Below are 21,717 nucleotides of genomic sequence, written 5' to 3' on the forward strand. Positions count from 1 at the left end.
AATCAATTTGTAAATGTGACTTTTCTTATTTGTAGACAAAATTAGGTTTACATATAAGAGCATTTTAGAACAATAGCCATGCCACCAGGTAGATTAGAATACTGAGGACAGATAAACTTTCTATATTCCAGAATCTGATGAAATACACCTCAAAAGGTTAAGCAAACATTCTACAAGGAAAAGCGATTTGACCTGGAATTTGATATGGTTCATTTCCACATCAAGATCAGATTAATTAGTTGCTTTTTAACCAAATAAATTCCTGTTGCTTTGGAGAATGAGATCTAAAAAAAATTCAAAAGTCAGCACCAGACATTTTTTCACTACAGATCCCTTCCACAGTAAGGCTATCCAGGTTCAATCAGCAGACAATACAAAAAAAGCCTTCAATTCTTGGCTGGCAGTGTGACACCCTCGGGCCTCCTCATCCCCTCTTGCAGTATAACGGAAATTCCTGTGCCCGTCTGTGCTGGCAGCCCCAGTAAGGCCTGCCTGCTATAAGCCTCCCAGTCTTCAGGCAATGATTCTGCACTCAACCCTAACTAACACTTCCTCCTACCTTCCTCCAACACCAGGTTGAACTGCAGTTGGCAGTTGACACTCAGAGTGGGTGGCTAACGGTGGGAACAAAAGCAACTCTTAACCAGATTGGGTCAAATTATATTTGGGAAAGAAAAGGAGAAAAGTCAAGACACCAAACAAATGACGGCTTAAGTTCTTTTATTCAAAACAATTGTATTAGTTTATGCAATTGGTGGCAGAACATATGAAATTAATAAACGCTTTTTTTAATAAAACAGAAAGACTTGGTAATGTGGCTTTGCAAGAACTCTGAAGTTTCATTTAAACAAAGAGTGTCCTGAAAATTTATAATGCATAAATTATCTCATTACCATCACACAAAAGAATGATCCCCCCCACTGCCTTGGCTTCCTACTCACAGTTGTATTTGAAGAATAGTTTTACCAAAAAATAGTTTTACTCATTTGCAAAAAAAAGAGTCTCTGGTTATTTTTTCCCCCAGAATGAGTTGAGGAGAGAAAGGCATATCATTACATATACATACAGCATTTCTGCAATGAAACAGGATTAAGAGATAAAAGTTCTCCCCCTTCTAATCCTTCACAAAGTGTAAACCCAGCCTACAATAGCAGCAACAAAACACCATAAATGATTTGAGTAGCTTTCTAATTCCACCCTTGCATAGCCTATAAAAATCAAAACCTCCTTAAAGGAAATCAGATGACTTTACTGAAAATCTAAGTAGACCTATTACACATTTAATATCCCATCTTCTCCATTCCATTTGTATCTTGCTTGCTTTTTCCTGAGAATTCATGTTATGAGCAAAAACTTCTGTTTACTGAGCGGAGGGTAGTAATTTGGGGAGCAACCGGAGAAAGTGGCTTGCAGGGAAGGGGAAACACTGGAAAAGATGGCCAACGTAAATGATTTCCAAAACCCGTAAGTCCAAGTCCACCTACAAACAAGACCTGCGAGCTATGCAGGAAATCCAATACTGAACCCGGAATGAGGTCCTATAACTAGATCTGCCGCAGTTTTGTTCCATAATCTAGGATACACGTTTGAAAGGAAGAGCCTTCAGTACTTTTTAACCATGGTTATTTTTAGGTTTGGTTTAAATTACAGAAACTGGGTATGGAAAATTACCAAGAGAACTCAGTCAAAGAAGATCCTCAAATACCCAGCAAGGCAATAGAGAGAATGGGGAGGGCCTCTGCCACAGAGCCTGGAAACACTTTCTCAGTTTTCTGGTCCTTTCAGGTCCCATGAGCACCTGCATTCAGGATTCTGCTTTGGAGATGACCGAGCAGTGTGACCCTCACTTTCTTTACTCCTGCAGCATCCCTAAGTGATTGCTGGGTGGCTTCTGGCACATGGTGTAACCAGTATTCCTGGTGTATCATTTATTTATATAATTCACTTGAATTTGTTTGGTGGCAGAGAGACCAGGAAGGATTTTTTAATAGCTAACAGAAATTATGAAGGCTCAAAAGCAAAAGACAGATAAAAGAACTTTTATGCTAAGGCACTTATAATATTATAATATTACCTAACAAACTGACCTACCTGAGAGGCAAAACTTCCTCACATATAATATGAGAGTGGGGGATCAGATCAGTGGTTTTACAACATACGTATACAAGGGGTATAAGGTGGCCAGGGAGAAAGTTTGAAGGGCCACTACCAGGAGAAATACGAGCAGGTGTGCCTCAGGCTCTCAGTCAGCTCTACCTACATCTGCTTGGTAGAGTGGGCTTTCATGTAAGACTGACTGAAAAAAAGGGTCTACAATCACTTTTAAAGATAGATGAAGCCATTGAAGTCCCAGCTCACTCTAACATTCCATGATAGCTTGACTTTTTTGGCGCTATCAGAGGTAACAAGGAGCTGTACTTGGACCTTTTCAAATCAACGAATTCCAAGTACCAAGCAGTGATCGAAACATAAGCCAACCCTGAGCATTAATTTAGATGCTGATGCCACTGGTGGGAGAACCACGCAACACGATTTGCTCCTGAACGGTTTCTCACAGTTCTTTCTCCAGTTCCTACCAAGCTGAGAGAACTTGTTCCATCAAGATACACACTCCAGTTCTGTTCTGTTTTGTTTTTGAATGTCTGCCTTGCAGGAGATGACTGGGACCTCGTCCTCCCACCAACCTCTGCGAGAGTGTGGCCCGTGCAGCCCCGTCTGGCCTCCGAAAGCATCCTCTCCGATGTCGGCGGCAGACTGGGTCTCACCCCAGAAGTAACTCCTGCTGATAAGAAACTCTTCCTATGGCCAAGCAAATCACTGTTTGATTCCTGCAGCATTCTTCACTTCTGTTTTCCTTCCTCCTCCTCCCTTCCTATAAAGAAGGTGTCTTTTAAGTCTATCTAGAAGGAAACCTGAACAGCGAGGCGCTTTCCCCTCTTAATTTGTTCCTTATCCCGTTGGTGATTCATGCCCTCCCGCCCCTTCCTCCGCACACTGAGGCGGCTCTGTTCTGCTCAGTTGTGGGAGGCCACGTCAGCAGGAAACAGCACTGGCTGCCAGGTCACATTCAATACTGTCTGGAGCAAGTCAGCGTGCAGCACCCGCAGGACAGAGGCTGCTCTATGGCTTCTCCCGAGTGAAGGGAGCGCTCAGCCTGGAAAAAAAGGCCGGCCTCTGAGCGCCACAGCTACGCGGCCCAAGCCTAGGGAAGACTCCAAACACCATGGGTTAGAGTTTCCCCATTTCTAAATGTTCCCAAATATTTCCAGCTAGAGAGTTATTGGTCTCCCTTCTCCTTCTTTTCTTAGAGGGCTTCTGTACCACATCCAAATTCATATTTGGAAAAGGTTGCCACAAGCCAACTCAAACTTCATCGTGGCTTTCTGGCTCCTGAGTCCGACAGAGGAAATTCTGCACATCCAACCAACCAATCTCAGCCTGACCCGTATTGAGTCAGGACAGAAAACCTGACCTAAGGGGCAGGCACACAAAGGCATCACTACAGGTCTCTTCTCTTATAAACACACACAGTAAAAACAGTAAACAAATAAGGCATGCCAGATATCATCATGATATCTCAGGATGGATTCATGGTCAAGAATCACCCCACACACAGAGATACACGCAGTAAATGACAATACCATATTTAATGTAGCTGGCTCGGTAAGTTCCAAAATAAATCCCGCTCATGTAAACCAACATGATTAAGATGAACAGGCTACAATAAAATAGTAGGGCTCCTATGCATGGGGATATGGAAGTGTTTCTTAAGTTGCTGCAAAAGTAGACCAGGGAGCCTGTATAAAGAAGAAATGTGATTTTTCTCAGGAACCTCCTAACTTGATAACTTCCCCCTCCACTCTTAAAAGTGGACAGCCCCAAAATCAAATCTTTCTCTCCCCAAATGCCAGGTTTCCTAAAGAAAACACCCCTTCCTGTGGAGGGTATGAATAAAAGAAACAGGAGAGAAGGGAGATGAAGACAGGGAGAGTGGCTCATACATGAAGGAGGGTGTCTGAGTGAGAGACAGGCCCAGGATGGAGAACAGAATAACACAACACCAACACTGCAGACACAGCAAAGACTGTCTGCTCCTTTCTGGGAGGCACTGAGCTACCAGGTAGGTAAAAGGTGTTAATTACCCCCAAGCACACACAAACCCAAGTGCAAACGGGACCATGTACCTTCCAAGAAGGCATTAGGAGCAAACCAGAGAAGGAAGAAAAACACACAGGGCGGGAGATGACACGTAGCTGTTGCATGAACTTTTCCATGAGGAGGAACTAAAGGCCAAGACAAAATCAAGGTACTTAGATATTTAGTGATGTAAAAGGTAATCCTTTTCATTTTCCACCATTCATATAAATGAACACTAACAGCACAACTGATCGAACAGTCACTTTATCAAACCTGGTCTTCAGACAGAGATTGAGAATCTTTACGTGGATTCTCAACAGAATCTCCTTAATGGGGGAGATAGAAAATATTAGATTCATCTACCTATTAATTTACTGAAAACCAAGTTTAATTGCCTAGCACAGACTTTACATAGATCCATGGAAAAAAAAAATACCCTGATAAATTAAAATAAATCTTTAAAAGCATCTCAAAAAATTAAAACTACCAAATTTTATATACTGAGTGTACATCTGGAACAAATTTAAATTAGCAATTATATAAGGGAAGTATTTAGGGAAGATGGTCTCTAGATCAGCCGTGGGCAAACTACGGCCCGCGGGCCGGATCCGGCCCGTTTGAAATGAATAAAACTAAAAAAAAAATAGACCATACCCTTTTATGTAATGATGTTTACTTTGAATTTATATTAGTTCACACAAACACTCCATCCATGCTTTTGTTCCGGCCCTCCAGTCCAGTTTAAGAACCCATTGTGGCCCTCGAGTCAAAAAGTTTGCCCACCCCTGGTCTAGATCCAAAGGTAATGTATTTCTTGGTTAACACTGTAGGCACAAAGGAAAAAAGTAAAAGAGAATAAGGAAACTAAATATTTTCCATATAAATGTTAGAAGCACATGATAAATTTGCTCAATTGGGTTATGTTGTTTTTAATAGGATAATAGTGCAACAGCTGACACACAGATGAACAACAGAATAGCCTTGAAAATTTTTAAACCCAAAATGTAGTTTTTTTGAGAGTTAGACATAACAGAACAGACACAAGTGGCAACATTGGCAAACACACTGTATGTGTGTATATGTATGCATACGTACACATATAGAAAAAAATGGGCCTTTTGGCATAATGAGACATAGACATTTGGTGAGAAGCTAAAATTAACAAAGAGCATTACAAGATTATGACTTGCATATAAATCCTCCAGGGCATATTTAGAAGGGATAATGTTTAAGCAAATTAGTCATATTTTAAAACTGAGAAGTATAGAGAATAAGCTATCCCAGACATGCACACACACAAAATGATTATGCAACACAAATAAAGAAAACCCAAATTGATTTGTAATTTTCAAGACCTAATTAAATCTGAAAGAGAAACTGAAAACTAAATTAGTGTATTTCATTGATTCCATGTAATCTTTTTCCTTATTTTAACATCTCCTAAAAAAGGAAAGCAGCTTACAGTACAGGGCAAGTCAGTTTAATTGATAGTGTTTTCTCTTTTGTAGAAAATAATGACTTTTCAAAAAAAATCAATGGCATACTAGAATCAATAGAATGATAGCAAATGATCCTATGAAAGCATCGCAAACAGGACAAGTCTGTGTGCAGTTTTCTAGCCTAGACAAGGAACAGGGCAATCTTATCCTGTTCATGGATAAGAGGTGGACATCAGGATCCTTCAGCTCAGGCAGTACACCGGAGATGAGCAAGTATCACTTTTCATGTTTTTAGGATTTCTTCCCATTCACAAATAATTCAGTATCCTAAATATTGGATGCCATAAAAATAAAACCCATCAAATATTTTACTAAATGCAATGTAAACTAAATATGCCAAGTCTATCTTTAAAAATATACTCGGTACCAATTACATCTAAATCTCTGAAAGTAGGGACCCAAGCATTGTTGTTTTTTCAAATCCCAGGTGACTCAGCTGTGCAGCCAAGGTTGACAACAAGTAATGTAAAGCACCTGGCTTGCACAGACACATCAAAAAAACTATTATTAAAACAAGAAAAAAACACATATCGGTAATTTTCTTTCCCTTTTTTGTTACTATTCAAGATTAAATTATGCAAATAAAATTTTAGAGAAATTAATGAAGTACCTAAAGAGCCCTAAATGATAATTTAACATCTCAGTTTCAAATAAACAACCTAGGTAATTAAGCTCTTGAAATCTGCCCTCACTTGAACCTATTTAAGTAAAATTCTGGTCTTTTCATGAATTAAAGTACAAGAGAAAAAAGAAATTGAGAGACATGAAGAATTTTAGAAACGATCTGGTTCAATCCTCTGATTCTGAAGTGAGGAAAGTGAGGCCCTGATCAATGAAACTAGATTGAATGGAGAGGAAGTTAAACCACTATCAGGAGCCGCTCTCCCTCTAATTGAAGCCAGTAAGTTTTGTCAGGTTTCTTCCTTCAAAAGCGAAGAGAGAAATTAACAACATAATCAGCTGATTTGTATTGTATGAGTTCAAGTCCAAAGACCTTTGATGTGAACCTAAGTCAATTTTTTAAAAACTGCACAAAACAGAGGGTGTGTGGAAGGTGTACAGTTAAAATTTGTTGACACAGGGACACGGGCTTGAAATAAATTTAAAGAGGTCAGATTAGCAAGGCTATCATGCACTTTATGTTGAGCCATTTCCTATGTCTCCTAAATACATTACCTAGAGCTACTTTTCAGCACTCTGGCTCAAATTCTAAAGAGTCTCATTTTCTCAAAAGTCTGTTTTGTGGTTAATTACTTGCCTTCTGACTACTCTGGTGATAGCCAAGAAACAGGTAGAATGCACCTGTTGTTCTTGAGTTTCATCTGAGTTGGAAGCTGACATTCTATTCACCTCTAAAGAATGTTAATTGCTGATACCAGCATGACAGGTGCAATGAGTATTAAAATGATCAATGAAAACTCACAGAACAGCAAGGGAAATCATCTCCAGCGGTTCTCAACCTGTGGGTTGCGACCCCTTTGGGGGTCGAATGACCCTTTCACAGGGGTCGCCTAAGACAGTGGTCAGCAAACTGCAGCCCCTTGAGTGTGGCTCTTCCACAAAAATACCACGTGCGGGCGCGCACGTACAGTGCGACTGAAACTTCGTGGCCACACTCAAGGGGCAAAAGAGCCACATGTGGCTTGTGAGCCACAGTTTGCCGACCACTGGCCTAAGACTATCGAAAAACACATATATAATTACATATTGTTTACAGTAGCAAAATTATAGTTATGAAGTAGCAACAAATATAATTTTATGGTTGGGGGTCACCACAACATGAGGAACAGTATTGAAGGGTCGTGGCATTAGGAAGGTTGAGAACCACTGATCTACACTCTAGATTCTAGAAGAGAACATGAGAAGATTCCTCAAGAGCTGTAAGTTTAATTACTAATAATTGGTCTGGAATTCAACAATTTGACCCTTAAAATAGACTTTTTAAAACAGGGCACAAATTTCTAAATTTCTACAATGGTGCCCTGTCCATAGGAGGAAAAAAAATAATATGTATAATCCTGTTTTCCACGTTACTATAGAGTCATTCACTACCCCTAACTGCCTCTCATGGATAACTTCTCCTCTTTTCTGAGGGCAATGTTCCTCTGCTCCAGATCCTTGCTGGTGTAGAATCCTATCTATTTTGAATTCTAAGTCACTTTCCTTTCCCCCATTTGATGCTTCAAAACTTTCCTGTTTCTTTAGAATACTTTACCCAGAGGTTCTCAACCTGTGGGTCGCGACTCCTTTGGCAGTCGAACGACCCTTTCACAGGGGTCGCCTAACACCATCCTGCATATCAGATATTTACATTACAATCCATAACAGTAGCAACATTACAGTTATGAAGTAGCAACAAAAATAATTTTATGGTTGGGTCACAACATGAGGAACTGTATTTAAAGGGCCAGAAGGTTGAGAACCACTGACACAGTGAAGCCAACTTCCATATGAGTCCACCTACTTTTTATCCTCCCCTTTTGTCTTTCTCTTTACTATCACCCAGCTGACTGGGGAGGAGCAATGTACTTGTTTATCACTTGAATACAGTGTATGATATTCTTTTATCTGTTTAGAATATTTTTCATATTTGCATGTTTCCTAATTCAGTGACCCCTTCTATACTACAAAATACGATTCATTAAACTTTAAAATATCCCTAGGATATCCTTGGCAATCATAGTTTTTTTCTCATTATGTGGGAACTCAGGCACAGAAAAGAAAAAGGAATTTCTGATAAAGTGGCAATTGAATTAGATGTAAACTAAAAGACTGTAAAGGGGAAATTTTTCAGATAAAGAAAAAGATTCTATCTTTGAGCATATAACAAAGAATTTAAACCATTATCCTTTTTTATTTTCTGCATATACATGGATTTTTTCCCTTTGTCCATTTTGTGACCATACTTAATTCTGCGTTTTCTCTTTTGTTTAAGGGCACCATTTCTCTAAGTCCCCTTTTCATACAAGTGCTCCTCACCCCACAATCTCCTACTTCAGTTCTCAAAGCTTGGTCCCAGAACCAAGGACATCAGGATCACCTGGCAACTTCTGATAACTACAAATTCTCAGGCCCCACCCACTCCAGACCTGAATTAGAAATGGGAGGGGGGCAGCAAGCTGTGTTTTAACAAGCCCTCCAGGTGATTCTGAGCCACGCTAAAGTTACTGGGAATTGTCAGTGTCTGACACATGGATGTCATGCCCTTGATTCCGGCATTCTGTGGGGACCACCTGGGCCAAGCACCAAGCTGTTTCCTAGGCATCTCCACCATTCAAGTTACCAGGCTGGATCTACAAAGGGAACAAAGAGGAGAGCAGCAGTCCCAGCCCAATTCTTTTATAAAGTCAAGTGAAAGCAGGGCTAAAAGCAGCTTCGGCAAGCAGCAAGTTGTAACATGGTTGTTTTCTCATCTACCTGTTTTAACTCCATCTGCCTGCACAGTCTCACCTGTTCTAATCAACTCCGAATTTTATTAGTTTACAATATGTGAGCTACTGTGTTTGCATCTAAATGACGGGAAAATAAATCTGTACTCTGCTGAAAGAAGTAAACTCAAATTTGTTTGATGACCCCCGTTTATTGCTTATGAAAGTTTGTAAGAAAAACTGAAGAGCAATTTTAATTAATAGGTTCAATAAAGACAACCATCACAAAGAGTTTACTTAATATGTTTATGAATGGGAGATAAAATATCCTTGAGCACTTTGCAAAACTTCCCAAAGAAGACTAACCTGGATGAACAGACACAGGTATGCGGGCAGCCTGTGCAGTGTGATGTTCTGGGAAAAGCACACCGTGAGAGTTTCTGAAGCTCTCCTGAGGGTTAGGTTAACCAGAAATTCTCAGTCTCCACTGCTTATTAGAATCACCTGTGATGCTTTTCAAAGGTCATGCCTTACCCCCTCTAACCTGACAATTCCTACAATTAGCCTGGAGATCAGTTAGCCTGGAGATCAACTTGTGCAGCTTTTTAAAGTTCCCCAGATAAGTCTGATGTGCCCAAGTTACAAGCCACTATGTTATCACAACCAGCTTTAAAATTCTGAGATGTTAGAGATGTTCTTGACCTTAAGCATATGATGCAAGAACTATGTTGTTCAAGATGCAAATACTTGACCCATAGTAATAAGAACTGTTTTGATCATTAACTAACAATAAGTTACCCAAATTAATCTCAGATCTTGACATGTAATTTATGGGATAACAAACCATGCTATTGCTTTATTTTATTAAGATTTTGTAACTATTTCATGCTTATACTCCAAGACAATGTAAGTATGAAGGTTTGATTACACAGCTCACAAAGATTGTTCTTCCTCAATAGGAAGAACAAGTTAAATTCTAGCTGTGCCAACGTGCTCATTGTGTCCACACTGCTTGTATCCTGGTACATACAGCAGGCATCATATACTGACACTGTTATATCTAGCACAATACTCACTAACTCTATGTTAAAATATCCAATCCTGGATTCCCAAAATCATCCAACTCTGGACAACTCTTAAAGACTTGGCACTTCAAGATCAAGTAAACAGTTTAATCTGACATTTACATGAGATAGGTGTATGAGTGTGTAGCCACTTACATGAAAACTGCAAAATAAAGCAGATAAATATATATCTAGTCATTCCTCTAACAGAGACTAACATTCACTCAAAAGAACACTAAGGATAATGCTTATATTTTTATATTTTTATGTACCAACTCCTATTCCCAAAGGCTTTTCTTCCCTCTTGTCAGTTTAGAATAAAAACTATAGCTAATAATTAGAAGATTTTTAAATGAGGTGAAAATGTGGAAATTCCTATAGCCAGAATGATACCACAAAACAGTGTTAATTCTGGCTCTACACTGCAATATATAAAGTGTCCATAAAGGCATTACATTTAAATTATGGTATGCTTCCATTTTAACCCAGCCACAGAAAGATTTGAAGACTTGGAAGAAAAAAATCAACTTTTCTCTCCAAATTGCAAAAGAAGTGTGAGGGGAAAGTTGGAGAACGGAATTACATCCAAACCACAGAAGAAATGCAGGTACATTCAAAGAACCCCAAACCATAATGTCATAAATGAAAGTCACTGATGCAGGCGATTCTGAGGCCAGTTCTCTTCATAGAGCAAGTCCTCGAATAAAAATGTTTCGTTCAGTATCGTTTTGTTATAACGTTAATGAAATGCCGTAAGAACTTAACTATGCTTATGTCAATTAGCCTATGGTAAAACTGGTTTTGTTATAAGTCCTTACGTTACAGTTTCAAGAACCTATCCCCGATGTTAAGTGAGGATTCACTATATTTAGATAGGGCCAGAAAGGAATATTACAACATATACCCCTTTTATCCAACTGTCTTCACATCCTCAAAAATAGTGTGCAAAACACCTCCCAAGTCATTAAAACTCTCCTTAGAGAAACAACCCCCAACTTGACAAGCAGAAAAAAAAAGTCCTTTTTTATTTTTTTAAAGTTTTCCTTCTTTATCCTTTTTTGTTAATCCTAATGCCTGTCCAATTAGGATAGAGTGAGCACAAAATGTTTACTCACAAAGATTTACACTGCCGGACAAATATTTTTCTGAAAGACCAGATTCCACCTGTTTTAAGGAAATCTACAACCATTTATCTCATGCCCATTACTTGCTCCCTCTCTTCAATGTGTGTCCCATTGGTCAGCAAGCCTCGGCATCTGCTAAACATCTCTAATTTCTGTTCCCACTGCCACATCCCAGCACCACTGCCCTTCCCAGCTTTCTTCTCCTCCTTCCTGCCCCTCCCTGTGACCTATCTTTCCACCTCCCTCACCCTTTCAGTCTACACAGATGATGAAGAAAGAGAAAATGTACTCTATCAACTCCACTTAATCCAGTAAACAGACTCCTTTACAATTTAAAGTGTACTCTATATATTTCTGGATCTGGCAGTTTTTATTTATAGCCATAGATAAATGCTATAAATTTTCACTGCATGAAAACATTAATTACTCATTAAAATATGAATGAGTACTCAAAATTAAGATGTTTGTGAATAATACAAAAGATAAATATAAAGCTGGTCTATCTTTTACTGTTAAATAGCCTTAAAAAATATTTTCCAAGGTGTTCCCAGACTATTCCTCACAGAAGAAAAAAGTTAACAAAAGAATGAATATAATCATCATCCCCTCGTGCTTTTTACAGGTAAGAGGAACTAACCCATATAGGGGACCTCTTCAGAATTAGCATGTGTTTTTAGAAGCACATTCATGCATGTATTATCTTAATTTGAAGAACTGAGGATAAAAATAGACAAATTTAACTACTTAAGCACAGTTGCAATGTCTTAATTTGAGGAACTCAGAGTAAAAGTAACCAAATTTAACTAGTTAAGTGCAGTTAAAACAAACAAAAACCCTCTGTGAGTTAACTAAAGAAAATTTCCCACCATTTGACATGAATTTTTAGCAGTGTATTAGGAAATGACTTTCCCTTATTCTGAACACCAAATAGATGCTGGATAGGCATTTGGGATACAAAGATCACTGAGATTTGACCCCTACCATTGAAGAACCCTTTTCAGACTTCTTTCAAGACCCTTGTAACATGAAATTTTCAAGTTCTAAGTGTAAAAACAAGAGTAAAATATGCAGAAAGAATGAAACAAGAAGGAAAAGACTACGAGCTGTGAAATAAAATGTGGCAGGCAATTGAGGTAACATGACATTGTTAGCTCTTCTGAATTATCTGACATGCAAAGAGCTGTGACATTTAAGGAACTCCAAGCAGTGATACCTTCAGAGATGACATTTTAATCATTGTTTAACAAGCCTGAAAGGTAAAAGGCTACAGGGGCTAAATTCCCATCACATAATTTTTAAATGTATTAATCTTTAAGTAATATGACTAAAATGTGAAGACATCTAAAAAACAAAAGCACCCTAACCAATACCTCAAGTTCACATAGACTTTCCTGAAATGCATTAAAACAGTGGTTCTCAACCTTGGCTGCACATTAGAATTGCCTGGGAATCTTTTCAAAATCCTGATTTCTGGTCCTCATCCTCCAGAAATTCTCTTTCTTTGTTACTAATGTTGTGGCCTCACCTGATAACAAAGAAACAGAATCTCCGGAGGATGAGGCCTAGAAATCAGGATTTTAAAAAGATTCCCAGATGATTCTAATGTGCAGCCAAGGTTGAGAACCACTGCATTAAAAGGACAGGTGACAAAAATGAAGAGTGGTTAGATGTCTAGCTATAATGGCTGAAGTCTAATAATGGTTTTTGTTTATTGGATACTTACAATGACTCACACTGTTCCAAAAGCTTTCTACACAATACATAATTTAATCTGCATAGCAGCCCTTCAAGATCGATGCTGTTATTACAATTCTGTAGATAAGGAAGCTGAGATGTAGAGAAGTAAAGTAACTAATTTTCTGATCTACAACTAATATGCAAGGAATCTCTAAACCAGGCAATCTCATTCCCAGATGCATAATGATCTTACCAATATGCCTTACTCCCCTCAGTACTGCCTAAGAGCAGAATGCATTAAATAGAAATTAAAATTATGGAATTTAATTGTAAAAGGCAAGGCCTAAAGAAGAGAAAGCATACTCAGAAGCACTCCTTTGAAGGCCTTTCTAAATATGGCTGCTCAGGTGCAGTGTGTATGTTTGTTTTTTATCCAAAAGAAAAGCAATAAATAAAGCTTCAACTATAGAAAAACAAAACAAAACAATCCATTTTAATTAAATGCATGGAACAGTGGACCCATTGTTTTATCCAAAATGCTGTATCTTAACAATATATACATTCCCATAAACCTTCATCTGAAATGTGTGAACTGTTGTCATCACAACAACCCCGTAACAGTCAGCCTATTATAAACAGGCAATGGAATAGGCTAGAGAATCAACTCATTTCCACAAGTCAGATAATCAAGTCATTGCCTGTAAGTGATCAGGACATCTCTTTAAAAAATAATCAGCAAAGCTATGTACATTACTAGATGATGATGAAGATGATGATGATGATGATGATAGTATTTATACTCGATTATCTCACAATCTTATTGGGTAGACATTACCAACTATTCCCATTTTAAGCAAGGGAACCGGCTAAACAGTGATGGCGAACCTATGACACGCGTGTCAGAGGTGACACACGAACTCATTTTTTTGGTTGATTTTTCTTTGTTAAATGGAATTTAAATATATAAAATAAATATCAAAAATATAAATCTTTGTTTTACTATGGTTGCAAATATCAAAAAATTTCTATATGTGACACGGCACCAGAGTTAAGTTAGGGTTTTTCAAAATGCTGACACGCCGAGCTCAAAAGGTTCGCCATCACTGGAAAGGTTAAGCATTAGCTAGCAAACTAGAGGACTTGCACTTTACTATTAAAATATAATCTTTATAACTTCTAACAAATCAAATCACCAAAACTTTACTTGGAGAAAAAAGCCAAAGAAAGTCTGACAATAAAATACTGGGTGAACCTTTTGTCCTAATAATGTAAATGTAAGAATAAATATAAACCACCAAGGTAACTGGGAAGGGCAGAAGGAGAAAAGTAGCAAGAAGCAGACACACTGGGCACCTCCCTAGAGAGGGGCTTCACACCTCCTGGGAGCAACACTGTTTACACTAATTTGACGTAGTCTCATAACATTGCTCCATCCCATCATGACAGCTGCATATATGGTCACCGATCTTCCTCCCACCCCTTTCATAAGCGGGACTTTCTGCTCTGTATCTATCAGTATTTACCAACTCTGATGGAGACCACCCTGCTGATAAAATTCCAGTTACACAGCAGCAAGCTGTGTTTGAAAGGGGCCTATCAGACCAGCATGCAGAATGTCTATTTGCAACAAATGACTGTGCATGTCATGTATGAAAGGAAAGCCAAAACGTAGTGACCAAAATGGAACCCCCAAACATTTCAACGGTTATGTATACTCCAAAACGCTGAAAATGATTTTTCATCAATAACACACACACACACACACACACACACGCGCGCGCGACTAATTTACCCTAAAGCTAACTAACATATAAGAGTTATAAAATGAGCTGGCAAGTTGGTAGAGTAATTCAGATGCTCCTAGAAACTCAGACTCTCTCAGGTTAGAGCTTCACTAACTCTCACCAAATACAGCTTTGAATCGATCAGGAAAAGGTAAGCTGGAGATAGCTTAGGGGAAAGACTTGTATTTTCAATTCTAAGTGATTTTTCAAGTAAAGCCAAACTGTTCACAATAACATTTCAAATTAGCAATCCCTCACAAACTCCCTCCAAATGCAAAAGAAATGGATTTTCAAAGCAGTTTCTTATATGAAAAAAGAAGCTCTCAAAATCCTAACCTTGTAATAGAAATAATATTTCCACTAATATTTCTACAAATAATTAGTCAAATAACAATCAATTACATGTTCAATGTAATGAAAGTTTGCAAAGATTAAGAAGGATTTAAGACATTTATACTACAGTAATTTCACTTTCAAACCACCCCAATATTTTTGATGCAAAAACTGTAAATTTAGCCAAGGCAAGGGTTCAATCAACCTTAGAAGACTGACTTCATTTGCAATAGGTCCTCTTTCCCTGGTTTTAAGCCAGTAAAACAGAAATTTGTCATTAATATGCAGAGTCTGCTTTAAAGGAACAGACCATATAGAAGCTTTGCTTTGCTTGTAACCCCTAGCTATGACACCACTCATGTCATCTATAATACTAAAATTGTAATATGCTAATTAGACCGGACAGCCAAACGACCTTCCAGACAACCTTCCAGACGAAGCTGCAGCTGAGAGGGCTGAGCCCCTGGCATGAATTTCGTGCACCAGGCCTCTAGTTTCTCAATAAACAAAAAGCAAGAGACAGGGAGCGTTCCCTAGGACCTGTCATGAAATTATTAGAAAGAATGACAGGTCGGTGTTTTAATGTGTCAAACAAGTCTAATAAATGCACTTAAAGTACAAAATGAGAGAGGAAAAAAGCAACATTAAGGTCCCTGTGGCAGTCTGTATGCTGAATCATACAAGGAGGGGAGGTGGGATACAAACAAGGAGATTCAGAAATGTGGAACTGCTCTCAATGGGGTCATTCACAGAGCCCGGAGCAGAGCATGGTGTTCACCAGTGATATGGTTCCCACACTCACTGGGCCAGGGGGAGAATGAGATGCAGAGCTAAAGAAGGCTTAAGGAGAATAAGCAGAAGAGAGAAAAAGTTTCACATTCTAATGGCTTCTAATCTACAGCCATCTCAGAGAAGGGGTCTCCTCGCGCTTCCCCCACTATACATTCTCCCATCGTTTTGAGGTCTCAGACTACTATACACAAGTCAGCAGAGTAAATGGTCTTCGTAAAAGATGCATAATTATTGTGGGCAAAAACATTAGTAATTATCTTTAAATAATATTCTTTATTAGAAAAATGGTAATTCCCAAACATCTTACTTTTTAATCTGTTTTACAGAGTCACAGGACATTCACCTATTTTCTTCAGGCTCACAATTTGTATGCAACAGTCTTATAACAGAAATGAAAATTATAGTATTATTATAGGATCAATACTAAAGTTCTTTAGACTCTAAGCATATTTCTCTATAGAAAACAGATTAGTTTCGATTATCAATGTAATTGAATTAGAAAATTCTTCTAGAGAGACAAAAGCACCTAACCAGGCATCTTTAAGCTTCAGGACAATAATAAAATTTAAAAGAAAAATCATCACACTTGATGTGATGCCAGAGCCAGCCAGTCAAGGGTCTAGTCTAGTCAGTAATTATCATCAGGCTGCGTGCTGGGGGATAAGGTGGGGGGTACTGTTTCCTGTCACAACTGAGTTCATAGTCTAATTCAAGGGCTAAGAAAAGGTCTGCACATAGAGCCAGACTGTTTTATGCAGGGCTACCTCTACCTGCTCCCCCAGAAATGCAGAGAAAGGTCAGGATGAAACGCAGTGGTCCGGGAGGGCTCCTGGAGGAGACAGACTAGAGCCTTAAAGGAAGTATTGTATTTGTTTTGGCTGAAAGGTTTTACAGAGAACAGAGAAATGGCCCAGATAAAAAGATGGCATGTGTGGGCAGGAAGGAAAGCTGCACTGCCAGCACCTCAGCCCAGACAAGGATATGAAAAGAATGGCAGAGACCTGCAGCTGCCCACTATTAATTCCTGACTTTAAGCAAAGGCAAGAATTCATATCGATTGCTAAGATTCTTTTTTCCCCTAACAATCAGCTCTTTGTCTAGGATGCCATAGGTAGAACGCAGCCTCCCAGTGAGAATAAACTATGACCTTTTGTGGCCCCTTCAAGACCTATGATTCATGTTTCATGGAAAATATTGAGAAATAGTCCATTAGAATGAATCTGCTTTCACAGCATATCGTATGTTTCCTGTGTTTTTCTTCCTTCATTATCACCAAGGACATTCCCATAAAAACAAAATTTTGTTTTTCCCCCAGAGTAACTATTTTTTTATATTGATTTGCTTTGAATTTCCAGACAATCACAATGAGCTTCTTAGGTCTTTCTTGTGATGCCATAAATGTCCTATAGAAAAGATTATTAGGGTAACAAACTCAACTACAAGCAAAGGGAGTTAACATTATACCCGTAATTTCAAAGTTTCCAGGAAGGCCCCCAACCAAGTCCACTCCCTAACCCTAATCTCTCCACCATCAATCCCGAACCTGCTGACTAGTGTTGAAATAGAAAAATTCTCAAGCTGACAGTTTCAACCACGGCGTAAACAATAGGTATGACTCCAAAATTTCCAGGAAGGCCACCACCACCAACTGCCCCACCACCACCACCAAAAACTACTTCCCCACCTGCTGGCTGGCGTGGAAAGATCATCAGTAGAGCTTTGCTTTCTTAACTTTAATCTCTAGTAAACTTCTTTCAGGAGTTTCCATGACAATATGACTGGATTTCCAATCTTTTCCTAATAGGTATTTTTTAAAGGCAGGCCAGAGAAGACTGCCTTTCACTGTACTAGTCCTCTCCCATTGCACCCCTTCTCTTCCAGCAGCTGGAAGCCCCATCTGAACGCTCAGCCCATCCCAACTCTGGGCCCAATCCTGACTTGGGGCAGAAATAATTTAAGGAGTTCTAAATCAATGCTCCCAGTATCACACCACCTGCTCTTACTCTGATAAAGACCCAGTCTTCACCATCCACTTTTGCTCTGCAAACCATCTCTATCTCATCCTGGCCATCAGTACCCATCCTGGTATCCTGCCCAGAATCCTGTTATTCCAGGAACAGGAACCCACCTTGCTCTTGTCATATGCCCAAGGAGACCTACTATTTGAGTTCATGCTTCCACGTACTGAGCAATAAAGATCTCAAACTCGAGAGTCAGGTATACCGGAGATGAAAGCTCGACACTGCCTCTTTCCAGCTATGTGACTCTAGTTGTATGAATTAACTGCTACAGGCCTTATGTGTACCTATCAACCCATTAAATGAGTAAATACATAACACAGCATGAGAGCTGAATAAATATTAACAATGATAGGGACGTTAATCACAGTGAAAGGATAACATCACTTGTGTTAGAATTTGCAAATACACTGTCTATTCCCAAATTCTGTGTTGTTATGCCCTACCCTCCTGGAGTCAAGGGCTCACTAACTCACAGGGCAGTTAGTCAAATGAAGGCTTTCAGGGTCAGGGATGCTGAGTGACCACAAGTTGTGCATTAGAGGCCATCAATGGGTCTGGACTCAAAGTTCCAGATGCTGCAGTTCATCCTGCTTCCCCAGTGCTTCTCGAGCCCTGACAAACCATGTGATTCCAGGTCCTAGTCCCTCTCATCCTGTCCTGTGTCATTTCAATTAATTGGCCCAGGTACCACCATGCCCCAAATGAAGATAACCATAGCATGGCGTTTTCAGAAGAGAACAAAGAATAGGAAGGCTGGGGAAGCCAAAGATAAATGGCTTTAGTCAAAGGCATTTTTGAAATCACTGGAAGGGGTGTTAGTGTCACTTATCTCCACGTATCATCATGAATAAGTACAAAGCTCCCACTCTGAACAGAGAAACATACTTGCAACATTCCCTACAGAGTATACCAGTTACTGACATGGACTCACATAAAAAGTGGGGGAGAGGCTAAGTAGACGAATACACACACATCCACACACATACACACATGCACACACACATGCACACTCAGACATCAAGAAGTAAAAGCAGGTGGCATGAAAGTGTGGATTTTATAGATACTGATCTATTCAGCAATTTGCTTTTACAGATTCTGTTACACATACTCAGTTGTAGAGGGACACAGTTTACCTGCCAATTCAGGAGGCTCCAATGATACCATGCCCAGAGGCTCAACTGCTTTCTTACTGAACTGTAAACATCAGCTTCATTCTAACAGGTGAAGTGACTTTTCATCTGGTGTGACTTAGAGTACTATAAGGAGATAGAAGATTCTATATCCCCCACTATTTTAAAATATTCATTTCCTCTCTTCTGTCCCTCTGATCTGAAGTTTCTTTGTCAATAAAAAAATAGGTTTGATTTGAAATGGTTTAGAACAGCGGTCGCCAACCAGTGGTCCGCGGACCACTCACTGGTGATCGTGAGGTCCGAAAGGTTGGCGACTGCTGGTTTAGTACACCACAGATGAATTTCAGGGACACAATGGTCAGAGAAACGGAATCAGCAAAAATTACTGACAGAATGGTTAAGTCACTTCAAATTAAATGCAATTAAAAATCATTAGGCTTGGCCCTAACTGGTTTGGCTCAGTGGATAGAGCGTCAGCCTGTGGACTGAAAGGTCCCAGGTTCGATTCCGGCCAAGGGCATGTACCTTGGTTGCGGGCACATCCCCAGTAGGAGGTGTGCAAGAGGCAGCTGATCGATGTTTCTCTCTCATGGATGTTTCTAACTCTCTATCCCTCTCTCTTCCTCTCTGTAAAAAATCAATAAAATATATTTTTTTAAAAATCATTAGGCTTGAATCTTAAAAATATACTCATTTCTCCAAAACAAATTTCCTAAATTTGTATTCATATAGGTACAAAAACAAGTAGTGAACTTACAAAGCAGCATGCACTAGTATGGAAAGCAATAGAAAAAACCAACCTTTTCCATGTAATTCATTATAGAAAACCAAACAAAGGGCATTTCCCCTCTTTTATTAATATAATGATAAGCAAGTCCGGGTATTAAAAACAAGCCCTAGGATCAGTGGGTTGGGCATTGTCCAGTGCACCAAAAGGGTGCCAGTTTAATTCCCAGTCAGGGCACATGCCCAGAGGCATGCAGGTGGCAGCCAACTGATGTTTTGCTCTCACATGAGTTTCTCTCTCTCCCTTTCCTTTCCCCTCTCTCTAAAAATCAATTTAAAATATTTTTAATAAATAAAAATAAGCCCTATGATCAGACTCCAGTCCAATCAATAACCTAGTAGTGAACTCAATTATATGTCAATTTACCATATGTCCAATCACTACCAAAAACAGCCGTCACAAACAGTGCTTTTCAACACAAGTGTTTACAGGTTAATACAGATCTGGATTGATCTTCCGACAACAGAATTCATTATGGATCAGAGTACCTAAGTAATTTCTTTCCAAAGTGAACTACAGGGAAGAGACATTGGTAGTACACAAAGTAGAAATTAACTGAAATGCCCAACAAGCTGTACCCAATTAAAGAACTACCCAAGGAGCCTCACCTACACTTAGAACTTATTTCAATGACAAGATTCTGGACTCTAGTTGATGCTATACTGGAATAAGACTTTGGAAATCCTGGGAGGGGGTATTTTGTGTATGGGAGGGACATGAATTATTGGAGGTGGAGTGTGGATGGTGGTGGGCAGCTTAAATGGCCCCCAAATATTCCTGCTTGCTGGTAGTCAATCCTGTCTAAACCCCTTTCCTGAGTGGGCTGAACCTAGTATTGCCTCTTGCCCTCTACCTGCTGCTGTGATGAAGCCAGCGGCAAGAATGTAAGTGTCCCCATGGAGAGCCACTTAGCAAAACATTGAGGGATGCCTCCTGCCAATACCCTGCAAAGAACTAAATCCTGCCAATAACCACTTGAGCAAGCCTGAAAAAGGCTGATCCTCAGACATGCTTTATAATGACTGCAGCTCTAGCCCATACCTGAATTTTAGCATTTTGAAAGTCTAGAGCCATAGGACACAACTAAGCCATGCCCAAATTCCTGACCCACAGAAACTGTAACACAATAAATGTTGTTTTAAGCCACCAAATTTGGGAGTACTCTGTTAATATCTATCTGATAATAAATGAATAAATGACAGGTCATTAATAGAAATATTACCTATAAAAACATCATTTGGATAGCACCACAATATAGTTTTTAAACTTTTATCTAATTTGAAAAAGTACTTCCTATTCTCAATTGGAATTTTTCAGGTCTACCAAATTCCATAATATATAAAACCTGCAAGCTTTCCCAAGTTAAATTAATGCACTTAAAGGTCAATAGAATACTAGAGGTATTTAACTCTGTCTCTTTTATATCAGCATCTACATCAGCATAAAGGGTTCCCTATTTGACAGAAAGAAAAAGAAAAAAAAATTTTTTTAATTCCAAGATAAATTTTACTTCTAGAAAAATCATAGGTAGACACTGAGAAACACTCTACTTTATTAAAATAATAAAGGAAAACTCCTTTGATTAGAAGGCTTCCAAAAAAAAATCTCTTACCTTGAATGCACTGAACTGTTCCATCCTCCGCTCTTATTGTAAAACTCTCACCTGGATTAACTTGAACAAGAATAACCTGCCAAAATAACACATTAATTTCAATTTAATACTAGAACATCTGGGATTTCTCTAACAGTTTTATTACCTAAATTTATGTTCTAGACAGGAAGTATGTGGCACAGAATCTTGTATAAACACAAAACTTAGGATATGTCTCAGACCTGGTTCAAATGTGAGGGGGCTAAAGCACACGCATTTGAACTTAGCTAAGTGAATTCTCCAGTGTTGCTTATGATGCTATGTGACTCAAAATCTCAATTGTAAGATACGGTTTCCTCTCACACAAATTCTTCTTATTCTTTCACTAATTCAGAAACGGCAATTAA

At 39.0% G+C, this 21,717-nt stretch overlaps 1 protein-coding gene across 3 annotated transcripts in view; it reads right to left on the minus strand.

Annotated features, from left to right (window-relative positions):
* The window catches only part of FNDC3B (fibronectin type III domain containing 3B), a 334,918-nt gene that overhangs the window by 224,028 nt on the left and 89,173 nt on the right, over positions 1 to 21,717 (minus strand). For all 3 annotated transcript variants that reach the window (XM_070406793.1, XM_070406792.1, XM_070406791.1), the window contains exon 3: positions 21,332 to 21,407. In XM_070406793.1, coding sequence (XP_070262894.1) covers positions 21,332 to 21,407 — 76 coding nt within the window. The remainder of the gene's footprint in view (positions 1 to 21,331; positions 21,408 to 21,717) is intronic.

Source organism: Myotis yumanensis, unplaced genomic scaffold (genome assembly GCF_028538775.1).
Source record: "Myotis yumanensis isolate MYYU_CA2020_CCGP unplaced genomic scaffold, mMyoYum1.0.hap1 SCAF_2, whole genome shotgun sequence".
NCBI classification, from domain to species: Eukaryota; Metazoa; Chordata; class Mammalia; order Chiroptera; family Vespertilionidae; genus Myotis; species Myotis yumanensis.